The 14,530-nt window shown below is 41.6% G+C and overlaps 1 protein-coding gene across 1 annotated transcript in view; it reads right to left on the bottom strand.

The window, feature by feature from the left end:
- ADAMTS16 (ADAM metallopeptidase with thrombospondin type 1 motif 16) overlaps nucleotides 1-14,233 on the bottom strand; it is a 157,268-nt gene extending 143,035 nt beyond the window's left edge. Inside the window, exons 1-3 of the mRNA XM_061187638.1 lie at nucleotides 14,174-14,233; nucleotides 13,982-14,087; nucleotides 7,229-7,554 (exon numbers count right to left, since the gene is read on the bottom strand). Coding sequence (XP_061043621.1) covers nucleotides 7,229-7,554; nucleotides 13,982-14,087; nucleotides 14,174-14,233 — 492 coding nt within the window. The remainder of the gene's footprint in view (nucleotides 1-7,228; nucleotides 7,555-13,981; nucleotides 14,088-14,173) is intronic.
- Between the last annotated feature and the right edge of the window lie 297 nt (nucleotides 14,234-14,530).

Here is a 14,530-nt window from a genome sequence, read left to right as displayed (position 1 = left end):
TAGATTTTAGGAGAAGTGATATGTATCCTATGCATTAATGCCTTAACAATTACACAAGAGGAGCTAAAATTCAGGCAGATTTTGTGCCAAGGACAGATGATAGATTTGATGCTGTTCTTTATTTAATTGTTTTGGTAAAGTACTAATCCAAGTACAGAACGTGCATGAAATCCTTTAAGAAAATCTAATCCTGTTACATGCAACAGAAAATATTTCCAAAGAAACCTCATTTAAAGTATTGACAATGGGGGTTTTTAAAAATAGTTTGTCAGAAATCTTATTGATTAGACCACTTCTGAATAAACTGTGCTTCAAAAGAAAATTTAGATTATTTGACATTAGTCACGGAAGGAAATCATATGAAATGAATTATAAAATGAATTTTACGTTTATTCATATCTCAAAATAGAGGTTGAGAAGATGTAGTATTTTTGGTTGTTAATTTGAAATACAATCATTCATTGCAAGAAAAAAGAGAACTAGGTTGTGTTAACAGGAACTTGGGGATACGAAGATGAATAAAACAATATCTCTTCAAGAACTCACAGTCTGGTATAAAAAACCAAACCTATAAATAAATAATTATGGAATGAATTCATGTTTTTTAATATTAGGGCCTGATATATTACAAATGGGCCTACTAAGTTCAGAGAGGGCTTGATACTGAGGAAGGTGGCATTGAGGTGGAAACCAAATACAAACATCATTACACTTTAGAGAGTATTCAAGGATGATGCAATGGAAATCCACATAAATGATCTTGTAGGTCCCTGTAGTGCAGCAATGACTTCATGATCAAGGGAAGCAAAATAGTATTGTGATTTAAAGTGTTGTTTCTGAAGTCAGTCAACTTAGGTCAAAATCCCACTCTTTCAAGAATTACCTAGGGAATCATCTGTAAAATGGGGATAATAAAAGAGCTTTGGGCAGTGATTTGCAAAATACGTTAATAATAGCATGTAGCAGAGACTGACTTCCAGAATGGCAGTGTAAGGAATGTGGAAGATCCTCTCTCAAGTGAAACAACCATTTTCCTGCTGAAAATTGTACACACACACACACACACACACACACACCATTTGAAGTCTCTGGAAATTGTCCTAAGGGCATAAAAAGTGGAAAATCTTTTCTCATATAGGTTATCACAGAATATTGAGTAGAGTTCCTTGTGCTATACAGTAGGTCACTTTTGGTTATCTATCTTATATATAGTAGTGTGTGTGTGTTCATCCCAAGCTTCTGATTTATCCCTCCCATACTCCAATAAAAAAAGTGGAAAATCATCTATCTAATTAAATTTAGTAAATCTGTAAAAGAATGGTAAAATTTGGTGACATTTGAGCCATGGTCTAGTCACATGCTCACCTTTCCCCCTGCTCAATGTGACAGAGCTCTATTCTAGGTATATTCTAATAAGACCAGGGCTTCCTGTCCCACCCAACATCCATTCTAGGGCTGTATTTTCAAGTCAGGAGAAACAAGGCACCAACATCTCTTATCCCTTCAGTTCTATATTGCAGAAGCTCTATTCCGGACAGGCATGGCCATGAGAACTGATTTCCCTTGTGCTAAGCAGCCCCTGCTTATAAGATGGAAGCTCTACTTCAGGCTCAGCAGGTTGAGAATAATGGATCCCTGAACATCCCCAACCAGGAACATTTGTATGGTAGAGATTTCAAGCCAGGAAGCAAAAGCAGAGAAGACCAGGAGCTACTATTTCCACCCAGAGCTCCACTCATAGAGTAGGGGTGTCACTTTGGGAGGAGAAGTATACTACTAGTCCCAGCTCCTGTTTAGTGGCACACACATTTTGCCCAGGAAGAGAAGCAAGAAGTAAGCTCTAAGAACAAGAAGCTCACTTAAAATGAATGACTATATTTGGAACAGAGTGTGTGAAAGTTCATGTCTAACAGTATTGTCAAACGTAATGGGTATCTTACTTGCAAGCAATTAAGAGAAGGTTGATGTTCCATGATACACATAACAATAAGCAAAACTGTACACTGACTAGAAGTTTAGTGGAGAGACTCAGGGAAAAAGACAAGAGGAAGATTCCTCCTGGTGTTGGAGTAGTCTCAAAACCTGGCAGCATCCTAATCCTGCAAAGCTCTTCTATAATCAAATTAGACTGTGGAGCAATCTATGCCCAAGTGTGCTGGGGGGGAAAAAAAAAAGCAATCACCTAGCAGTTAGTGTAGGGTAACAGCTGGTTGTGATACCAATAGAGGCAGCAGATCAGCACAGGCTTTCCGAAAGACTGGCACATGCCCTAGGTTGCACTCTCTGAGAAGCAACATTAGACGCTGCATGCTGCAGGGAAAACAGACTTCACTGAACTAGTCACTAAACAAGTAAGAAAGAAAACAATAGCAACAAGCACTGGAGTGGTGGTGTGTGGTCAGTCTTAAAGTATCTAGAGTTGCTAAAATATATTATCTATAATGTTTAGTATTCAGCAAGAAAATTGTGAGACACACAAAAAAACAGAAAAGTGTGACCCATACACAGGAAAAGAAAGAGGCAATGGAAACTGCTTCTGAGGGGACCCAGATGTTTAACTTAGTAGACAAACACTCCAAAGCAACTAATATAAATATGTTCAAAGAACCAAAGGAAACTATATCAAAAGAATTAAAGCAAGGCCTCATAGCAGTGTTTCATAAAATACAGAATAAGAGAAATTATAAAAAGAACCAAATTGAAGTTGAAAAGTGCAATATCCGAAATGAAAAATTTACTGCAGAAGCTTAACAGTAGATTTGAACTGCCAGCAGAGAATCAGTGAGCTTGCAGATCAATCCATCAAGATTATACAATCTGAAGAGCACAGAGGAAAAAGAATGAAGAAAAATGAATGGAACCTCAGAGAAACCTGCTACATCATTAAGCACACCGACATATGAATAGTGGGAATACCAAAGGAGAGGAGAGAGAGAAAAGAGCAGAAAAATATATTTGAAGCAACAATGGTCAAATACTTTTCAAATTGAGGACAAATATTAATATGAACATTCAGGATGCTCATATAATCCCAAGAAGGATAAACTCAAAGATACTCACACCTATGCACTTGACAGTAATAATGTTGAAAGACAAAGACACATTGAAAACAGCAACAGGAAAACGATGCTTTAAGTATAACAAAACTACAATGAGATAAACAGCAGACTTCTTATCAGAAACAATGGAAACCAGAAGGCAGTAGGATGGTATATTCAAAGTGCTGAAGGAAAAACAAAACAAAACAACAACAACAACAAAACTGTCAACCAATAATCTCTACCTGGCAAATAAAAACCACAGTGAAATACCAGTTTATGTCCATTAGGATGTCAAATAAAAACAACAGTGAAATACCAGTTTATGTCCATTAGGATGTCTGTAAGAAAAAATGGTGGAAAAGAACAAGTGTTGTCTGGAATGTGGAGAAATGGGAACACTTATACATTGCTGGGTAGACATAAAATGGTGCAGCTACTGTGAATAAACAGTTTAGAATCTCCTACAAGGTTAAGCTTAGAGTTTCCATAGGATCCAGTAATTACACTTCTAGGTAAATGCTCAAGAAAAATGAAAACTTATGTCTACACAAAAACTTGTACACAAATGTTCATAGCAACATTATTCACACAACCAAAGAAAATACAAACAATGTCTATCAATTGATAGGCATTAAAATAAAAAGTGGCATATGTATACAAAGGATTATTATTTACTAATAAAAATAATGAAGTCTTTAAACATGTTACAACATGGATGAACCTTAAACACACGGTATACTAAGTGAAAGAGGCTAATCACAAAAGACCACGTATCGTACACTTCCATTTATCAGAAATGACCAGATTAGGCAAATCTATAAACAAAGAAGACAGATTAATGGGTGCCTAGGACTGATGAGGGTTTGAGAGAAATGGGGGGGACTGGACTGTACTGGGTTTTTTGTTTTTTGTTTTTTTGAGGTGATGTCAATGTCTCAGATTAGATTGTGGTGATGTTTGCAGAAGTCAGGGAATATACTAAAAAAACACTGAATTATACATTTTCAAGGGGTGAAACTCTATGATATGTAAATTATAACTTAATAAAGCTGTTAAAAAAATAGTACCTATCTCTTAGAGTTATCATTAGGCTAAGTGAGATAACAAATGGGAAGCTATTAGGCAAGTATTTGGCAAATAACATTCAGTAACTTATTACTGTTCCTTCTGCTATTGTCATTGTCATCATTGTTTCTTACACTGTAAGAAACCCAGTAATTCTATCCATCGTTTAACAAGTATTGAAAAGCACCTGCTGTGTGACACACATTTATATGCTTGTGATTGGTAATCAGAACAGATTTGTGATGTCATTCTGGTAGAGACATAAGTATAACAGATACTATTTTTTTTTTATTAACCTTATTTAGCAAAATGAGAAATATCTTGAATCAATATACTTGGTGGCAATGTCAGAATGACTCTAGACGTCATTTTAGGGCTTACAGACCTTATTTAGTTTACTATACTTGGGCTTCATATACAAATATTATATCTCTGAACAGTCATGGATGGTGTTATCAAGGATTCCACGAGCTTGACTGATCTCCATCATCTTCCCTGAGGTTGCTTGTTACTCCTCCATTCATGAGCATCACATTCCAATTCTACAATAAGGATTCGGCTTGGACAATATTTCCTCCAGAAACCTACCCTGATGCTGCTGTCTCTCACCGAGGTAAGGCGAGGCATACTCATTTCAGTTCTCCTAGCACCCATATTTGTCCTTATTTTATCACTCTTCAGTAAAATTGCCTATTCCCTGCTTGTCTCATCAGACAATACACTCCTTGGATGCAACTTTGACAGGCTCCAGTGAGACACACTTCTGAAGCACATGAGATTCATTATTCACATGAGATTCATTATTCACATGAGATTCAAAGTCAAATGCTCATTTTAGTTTTGTATTTCTTCTTTAAGAATATGTATTTACTAAAAATATGTATTTACTATAAATTAGAACCACACTCCTGACTCCCATCAGATAGCTGAGTCATCTAGAAACCCAGTTAAAAAATGCTTAACTGAGATCTGCCTGGAACTTTAATTAGAACCTGAAAGAACCAAGAAGAACAATAATAACAAAAAGGAACCATCATCTAATGTAAAAGGTACGCTACTTTTCTTCATGTGTTAACAGATTTGAAAGAGGACAGATGGGGTAACCATCAATCAGGAAAGAAATAACAGACTTGGCAACTACTTGAGGGGCATTTCCATTCAATAACTTTATTATCTGGCTAAGAGAGAGGACTTCTTAATCCTCCCCTTTTCTTCTTTAAAATGCCTTTGATTTGTCCTATCATATGGCAAATGCCCCCTGGATCTCACACTCATAAGTCTAGTTGAGGTCATGTTTGTAGTGACCATCTACAGACAAAATATCACTTTAGTTGGAATTAATGTATTTGGAAGATGAATGGTGAAAGCACACAGCTTTCTATTGCAGTCACCAAAATATTACATTCCAGTGTTTATTATCCAGAGGAGTCTTTTTTCTGTTCTTTTCACTTCTTTATCTTTCATGTAGTTGTCATTTACAACTTTCACTGTTAACTCCCATTGAGTTCAAAGAGAGCCAGAAATCTCAAGCTGCTGCCAGCCAACTCTATTCACGGGACAGACTCCAGGGCATAGCTCAGCCATCACTAGGAAGCCTTGGCTCACAGAGACCAGGGGCATCCATGATCCTGCACCCCTGTTGGGCTAATGGGAAGAAAGCACCTTGCCCAGTCTCCACAAACAAATCCAAGAGTGCTCTGAAGGGCATGGCACATCTCCTTACCACACAGATGGCTTCCATTTCTGGTCTGAGCGAGCCTTTGTTGAAGAAAACCAAGGAAGAGATATCTTCCTTTAGTGCATTACATGAAGAGTTCTAGCTCTTTCATTAAGAAAGATCTACTTTTCTTGAGAGAGCATGGGCGAAATCAACCACACTGTCCTTATGCTTAACAAGTGTGCCAAATAACCACCACCCCACCCTTGGCAATTCCCCACTGTATCCATTCTCAAACCAAAAGTCTTTCCAAAGAAAGTAGATATGAGCCCAGCCCATACTGAATTCCCCTTAAAAAGCAGAATGTTAATATTTTTTAAAAATCACAGGACATAGCATTTCCACATATTTAGTATTTTAAGGAATTGGTTATTAATGCGCCTTCAGCATCCGGTATTCACATACACGTACACAAAATCCTTACGAGATGTAGAGTCTGAATTATCTCTTTTCAAAGAGGGAAAGGAATAAGACAGGCTTAGATCATTTTCTGGAGATGTAACAAATGTTCAAAAATCTATTTGCCAAACCTTTAACATGATCAAGACCTTATTGTTTGGACCACACATTTTCACTCTGCTACTTATGTCATGTCTCCCTCATCTGTGTCTGACTAATCAATTTGTGTCCAAGAATGTAAGCATCTACTAAGCTTTCCTTCCCGAAAGTTATGGAAATATTCTAAGAAAAGTAAAAGATAAGCCATTAAGGTTTCAGCTTAGGTCAGCCTGAGGGATTTAGGCACCTTCTCAACTTGGCCAGATGCTCCTCACTCTAGGATCCAAGCAAAGGGGACCACCTGAAGCATCTAAGGATGTTTAATGTCAAACTCAGATATTAAGAAAATGAAGAAAGCACTAATAGAATCTTTAGCCCAATAAGACCAGCACTGCCCTGCCATGGATTCACCACTGTTTTTGAAATGAATGCTCTAATCTGTAAATATATTATCAACATCAGAATGACAGAAATAAACTGCTTTCAAGCACATGGCCAATCAGTTGAATACTGTTGTTCTATTCAAGATGAGAACATTCCTCCAGTGCTAGTAAGTGACCAGCAAGTTAGAGTAACCAGTAAGTCAGAGTAAAACCATCCCCAAAGAAGTCAAAGTCTTCAGACTTGGCCGTAAGTTCTCACGCAGTTTTCAAACTGCAGTGCTCTGCCACAATCGTTGTAGACCAATGACAACAGAAGGCGGAACCTGGGTGCTGTTTCCAAATTGGGGATAGGAAGCGCCCAGTATATCTTAGAAAGGATTGCTTGGCAATTTTCCTCCTGCTTTGAGAGATCAAAGGAATCTGTACTGCAATAACGGGAGAAGGAGCCCAAATCTTGTCACTTGCTCCCTTCCCCACATCCCTGCCCCTGCGGTCTCACAACAGGCGGCAACAACTGTACTCACCAAACCTTTGCAGGTCGAAAGAGCCACTGAGGAATTTTTGTGGGATCGTAAGGAGCCTTGATAAAAACAGAAATCCTCAGGCGGGAAAGTCTGCACCGCCTTAGTGCCCCCCTTTCCCAAAGTCTGTACGAGAAATCCAGGCGCCACCAGCTTGCTGGAAGTTTTCAGATCCAGGTGGAAGTCATGCCTGAAGCCTTTCAGCCGAAGGTGCAGAGAGTCAGCTCCGAGCTGGGCCAGCGCCCTTTTCCTCCTCTGGGGGTGCGTGATTTCATGGGACACGTAGTCTCCATTGTGGTCAACCTCGTAGGGAGATACCAGGTCATACTCTGAAAGTGAGAGAGGGGGTGTGGCTGAGTAATTTCAGAATTCTGAAAAGGATCAGGAAGTTTTTGAATATTATTCACTACCGGATAGTATTTTCACCCAGCAAAAAAGGATGGAGGAAGTGTCAACAACCACCCAGCCTCAAATCCGAACTACAGAAAGCATAAAATCGGAGTTAAAAGGGAAGATCTTAAAAGGGGCCTTTTGGGAAGTCACTGTTGTTCCTATAATGTGTTATTACCAATCCAGCAAATGCTATGACACTTCTAAGGGGAAACAGATTACAGACCAAATGAAACTAAGAATGGGCTTTTCAGATTACAGAGTAATTACTGTAGAGTAATTATAATGTCATTATTTTTATAGCTTTAAATATTCCTTTAGTCATATTGTCTTTTACCAACATCTTCAGTCTATTGATTAGAAAGTTTAGCTTAAAAATACTGATCATTTTTCAGAAAACAGTTAAAAATACAAATATGATGGACACTCTTTGGCATTTAATTTTAAAATATTTAATTATTAAATCATTGAACTACAGCAGAAAAGGCAGAATGCAGGTATGGTAGATGCTCAGCTGTGTCTTTTCTCCGAATGAAAACCACTGCTGAGCCTCTGACTGGCCTGGCTTCTTAGCATTTCACACTTCAAGGCTGTTCAAAGACATGCACCACACTCTTCTTCCAATTCTAATTTGTATTATACCAGGCCAAAATGTATTCAAATAAATGATTTATTTTTAAAAAGTCAAGAAAACCCCAAGGAGCTAACAGATTTGGGGCACCCATAGGATCTGCCAGGCTTCCGTCACAGACAGTCTTATAGTTTTGCATTGGGGAGCATTTGTGTCATTCCCTTCTCTGTACAAAGTATGGAGAAAACATCTGTAACTCCACCAGAATCCTGGACGGTGGCCCTCACCTGCCTTTCTCGAAATATCGTAGCTGTCTTCTCCAAAGAGGTTTCTTCCCTTCTAGCATCATGTAGTTTTCATTGCTTTGACAGGGATTCTTCCTTTCATTCCCACCATTAACACATCATCTCTGCCATCCAGAGGTCAGGGAGAGGTTGTTTCTGGGTGGGCAGGACAGACATGGGCTAGAGACCTAGGGGTGGGCTTCACGCCACAGGTAGGATCTTCCTGCACCGCCATGTTCTAAACTCAAACCTGGACTTCTAGACCATGCGAAGGTAGATTTGTCAAAGCTGAGGCTACAAAATATTTTAGTTAACAATCTGTTAGCTTGGCGTCTACCTTTCAAATATTTAAACATATCTTGTGTGTGTCTCTATCTGCATGCCAGCAATGGACCTTTGGAGAGGGCCGGCTTCCTCGCCTGCATTTTGTCTAAACACCAGAAAATAACAGGCCAACAGGATGTCAGGCTTTCTCCAAGCTTCCTCTGAGATGTCTTTGAAATGGACGTCAGACCCAAGCCCCAGAGGGCTAGCCCTACACTGAGGTGGAAAGTCCCTAACGATTCAAAATGCAGCTTCCTCTTACGTGTATAACAAGACCTGATTCTCATATTCTCATCCTGATTCTAACATCCTAAGAAATTATATATATTCCCCTTTTATTACCAATATATGCTCTCGGGAGACTATTCTGTTAGATACTTAACAACCGGGCCTTTAGAGTGAGTTGGACATGCTTCTTGGAGCCATGAGATAAAATAAAATAGCGTCCTACAGAAGTGTTATTTGGTCATAAGTGAACAGTACTCAGGTAAATTATTTTTTCTGGAAAAAGTAATTTTTCTTCACAACCAGAACTCTTTTGGTATAGGTACTTGCCCACATGTCCCTGGGCCATCCTGGCAAGTATCTGAAAGGTTACACTGGAACAGAGAGGGTGGCAGCCAGGGGATGGTCATAAAAGGCATGTGTTTGGCTTTGGGAGAGACAGAGAAGGCCAGGGATGGAAAGGCACTGTCCAGAGTCCGCTGGGCTGAGGCCCATGGCAAGGTGAGAGTCAGAGGCCCGGCAGCCAATCCATCAGGCAGCAGGATAACCAAAAGCTTAGCAATGGCCTGTTTAAGCCCAGGCTTCCTGTTTCCTCAGGTCAAAGGGCCACTCCTGGGCCCACAGGCCTGCCCCCCATCCCCAATGCAGGTAACTGGTGAACTGTGGCCCATGCAGATTAGACAGGCAGCAGGTTCTGGCTGGCAACTCAACAACCAACCTTGGAAATACATGTCAAAGCAGGGCACTTGCGTCTGCTAAGGCAAAATACATTGGGATCATTTCATATTTTACTTAGGAAAATGAGAAAGTAAAACAAATCTGCTTAAATTCTATGCAATGATAAAAAAATATAGGGGGAAACAAATTAGGAATGGATGTGCCTGGTGAAAGTATATGATCACAGCCTGTTCCCGGCTACTCCTAAAAAAAAGTGAAAAGCACTTGCTCATTTAGTTTGCATTTTTCCAAACCACCTTCCTCATCCCCAGCTTTCCGGACTCAGGGGAAAAGCTGGTGTGACGTGGTCGTGTTAATACCTTCCTTCTTGCCCCGCGGGCTCTCAGGGAGTGTCTGCACCTCACACTAGCCTGTTTCCATCCCAACAGAGGCCGTGGAATGAGGACAAAGCACGTGGACTGTTCCAAACACTGGCTAATGAGCAGATTTATTGCACATAAAAAGATGATTACCATTAAAAGGTCATTTTTACGACCTTTACTTTGGAGGGCATACACTCTTTACCCTTTATTGGGAGGGAGACATATAATATCTATTTTTCAAAATGACAACTTTTAAGTCTCTTGTACAGAAACTCACGTGTTGTGCTGGTACATCTTTCACAACCAGCTACGGGTGGGGGTCATGAGGTAGCCTGGTTGAAAGCATTTGCCAATTTCCCTGGTATAAATACTCCCACCATGGCTAATTTCAATTACCATGTGACCTCACTGAACACGGAGTTTAGAGGTTTGCACGGTAGCACGCCATTATAAAGTATTTCCACCATACAGAGGCAATACAGGCAAAGAACCTCAAGAGGATACGTAACCTCAAAACTTAAAGAATTGTGAAGTGATGAGTTTTCAGTGTTTTAATCTTGTTTTTAATATTATTTATTTCACCCAAGTTTACCTATTTTGATTTTCAGCACACCAGCTCACAAAATTCCTGACAAGGTAACAATCAGCTCTGGAGAACTGGCCTGAGCCTGCCCAGAACACCAGCTCCAACCGCTGCAAAGCCACTCCTTGTAACCAGTTAACAATCCCTTCTGAGAATGAGGGTGCACATGGGTGAAAATTTAGTCCAGTGGTTCTCAGCGGGGGGTGCTACCCCTCACCCCCGCCCCCAGGAGACACTTGGGATGTCTGGAGACATTTTGGTTTTCACGAAAGGGCAGGGGATAGTGGTGCTTTGGGAATGCAGTGGGTGAATCCAGGGAGGCTGCTACACATTCTTCCATGCACAGAACAGGTTCCCATAACAAAAGGTCAAGAGTGCCAAGGCAGAGAAACCCTGATTTCATCAAAGAGCAGTCCTTAGTGCAGATATGCACTGTTGGTTATGTATAAATAAATGTGAAAAGGGTCATAGCTAAAGAATTCAATGAATGAACAAAGTAAGCATAGCTTCTCCCCATGCAGAAGGCAATGTATCATTGCTATAAAATGACAATTTGAAACTAACTCTTGAGCTTATGTTTTAAGATTGTAATCCCCCAAACTATTGGCTTGTGATTTCAAGAAAAAAGAATTTAGTGAGATTCCTGATCCTTGAGAATCCCTGAAATAAGACCTCGGTCCTACACAGGTTTTTCTAAGGAGGAGAAATTCACACATGGCTGCTTCAGTCAGCACCCTGATCTACTTCATTTCAAAAGGTGTTTTGACCACAGCTTCAAGTCTAGGAAGACTCCAGTTCCAAACTGAGGGCATGAGATGTGGAGCACCTGTGAGCATGCTAGGGGCTGCTGGTACCAGCTGCGGAGAACAGATTTTGCACAAGTCCTAACTCTGTGTTCAATGGCATCACATCCATAGCTTGAAATCAGCCATGGTGGGAGTATTTACCCCATGGGAACCAGCAAATGTTACAAAATCAGAGGCCTGGAGAATCTGTTGTTAAACATTTACTAGCACATCCCTGGGCCAACCTGCCCCATTTCAAGTCACATGAATGTGTGACTATAAATCAATATATACTTTAAGTTCACACACACAAACACAGATCTCTCATGTCCAATGAAACAAAGTTCTAAAGAACTTCTGACTCTTGATCTGGAAGCTTAATTTACTCTAGATTTTTAAAAGTTAACAAACTCGTGCTATGTGTTTGCTCTTAACAAGACCCGCTATTATTATGACAAAGGTAAATTTGTAGGAAAAGCATTCAACGCTCCTATTAAGGAAAAGCTATGCTGAATCAGCCAAAATGAAATGCGTGTACTGAAGGTCTGAAAATAGAATTGACCTCAATGAAGTTATCTATTGTTGCCTCACAGAATACATGGAGTTCTCTTTCTTATTGCATAGTTACTCCAGACTCCCAGGAACACTGGCAATATAGGTTGAAATATGTGTTAAACACACCTTATGGCGAAAGAGTTATTTCAAAGGCAACTTTGGGTTTTGAAGGGATACCCAGACATCCAACAGTAAACTAACCACAGCATCACACAAAGTCTATTCCACATCTGCTATCCTAGGTCAAAAGAGGTAACACTGCTGAGAAGAAAGAGTCTTTCTCTGGTCGTGTGAAAGCTTTCCACTGAAACCCACTCTCTCACCTTAGCCTTTTGTAATTGAAGACCTAAAACACCTGCACCGTGAGGGATGAGGGAGTGGTGTGGCCACTAGGCTAGAACCTCAATGATGATGGCTCCCACCTTCCCCCTGAGGTTCTGACCAAGCGAGCTAAGTGGTTGTCATGGGAACGCTGGGCTTGTGACACCAGCTGAGGTGCCAGGTGATTACAGCCACATGCCAGCCCGGCTGGAGTCCAGCTTGCAGGACACTCCTCCCAAGGAGAAGGGCACCCTTGGGCAGGAAGTCTTGGCTTCTCCTCCTGGAAGTGGTTCTCTATCTCTAATGCTCTTACCTCACAGAAAACCCCATAACTACTAGAAAACACTCTGAAAATTCTCCTGAGACCTTCAGGAATTTTCATGATTTTAGAAAACTAGAATTTTCACAAAAATCTTTTTTTTTTTTTTTAAGTAGGGGAAGACAACTAACTACAATATAAATAACTACATACTAGAATGAATCGTAAGAGAAACATTAAAGAAGACAAGGGCAAGCCCAAGGAAGTGAGCTTTAAATAGATAACTTTCTCTTGCAAATACATAGTGACAAGTAATTTTTAAACGTTTTCTATCATTTACATCTAGCGCCCTCTGGTGGTCGCGGAAAAGTTCCTATGTTCCCGCGTTCATCGGATTTATCACTATTGATAGACTCTTCATACAGCACTCGGGAGGAGAGAATTTCAATAATCAATGCATATATTAAATGATTGTCTTTATGGAATTTTATCAAGATGAAGAAACTACACTCAGGAATTCTGGATTATCAACTCAAATTTTCTAGGTTTTCTGAAAATATGTTGGGATAATAAAACCTAGTTCTTCCTCTATAAGTCACTAATAACATTTGAGATGGTAATGCATTGTTGGAATTGATGCAAAGTACTCATATTTAGCAATTGCCAGTGGACTGCATTCAGATTAAAAACCCGGTAGCAACCGACGTTCCACACCTGCTTTCTGGTTTACCCAAAAGCGGTTCAGGACAGAGAGGTCCATCCCCTGAGGCATGAAATGATAATGCCGCTTGTGAGCACTGCAAGTAAAACCACACATTGCGCAAAGATCAGACTTGTTTTTTGGCAAATCATGACACAGGACTTGGACATTGTTTGTGACGTCACAAAACGCTAATTACCCATTCTGCCAACTCTTGAAGACCATCCTTTTTGAAACTAAGGTGATAAATACTGAGCAAAATGACTGTCTTTTTGTCCCCTGCTCTGACAGTGAAGGATGTTCATTTTAAAAGGCCAGAGGGGGAACAGGAGGGGGAGGGGACGAGGGGATGGAGAAAGGCATAATAAGCTCTTTATAATGGCTGTGTATACATTAATACAACTCCTAGATTATTTCTTCCTTCTTTAATTGTGTGTGTGTTTTGTTTTGTTTTGTTTTTTAATAAATACATTCCCTTGCTTTCTTCCCTAATGTTTATGGTAATAACGCTGGTAAGCCATTTCTGTGTTACAGGGAAACAATACAAATATCGGTGAAAGTTGACTCAGAGGCGCTCGCTCTTACGGCTGGAAAGAAGCACGGCAGCACCTTACAGAGAATTCCCAGAGTTACGAACATTTGCAGAGCCTGGTAAAGCAGCCTTAGAGGGTTTACAGGTTGCTGCAATGCAAGGATTCGAACCCCCCTCGCGCACTTACCGCCCTTTTCCACCCAGCCCGGCCACTCCGCGGGGCCAGGAGGACGCCGGACGCTCGGGCTCCCCGGCGAGGCCGCTGCGGATCCCACGGCGCACGCAGGTGCCTGCTGGAAAACAGCGGCGACACCTCGGTAAGACGGGGGCTGCGCGAGGGGAGCTTCGGGGGACCCTGCCCCCGCAGCCGGGGACTCACCTGCACACCCACCTGCGCCAGCAGCAGCAGGCAGAGCGCCGCGCAGCCGGGGGCCCGCATGGCCGGGCTGCCCCGCGCGCCCTGCGCCCGCAGCCGGCGCTGCGCCCCCGCGAGGAGGACGCACGGCTCCATCCAGGGGCGCTCGCAGGGGCCCGGGGCCGCGGGATGCTGCCCAGCCCCGCGACCGTGCAAGCGGGCACCGAGGACCAGCCCGACCGGCGCGCAGGACGGTGCCCCGCAGTCACTGCGCCGCCCGCGCCGGGCTTATTACTGCGGCTCCGCGCCGCGCTGGGGGCGGAGTGGCGGCCGCGGCGGCGGGGGCGGCGGCGGAGAACCCGCCCGCACCGTGGGAGAGCG

This window comes from Eubalaena glacialis, chromosome 4, assembly GCF_028564815.1.
Source record: "Eubalaena glacialis isolate mEubGla1 chromosome 4, mEubGla1.1.hap2.+ XY, whole genome shotgun sequence".
Taxonomy (NCBI): Eukaryota; Metazoa; Chordata; class Mammalia; order Artiodactyla; family Balaenidae; genus Eubalaena; species Eubalaena glacialis.
The sequence above is the reverse complement of the archived record's forward strand: the minus strand, read 5'-3'. Positions and strand labels throughout refer to the sequence as shown.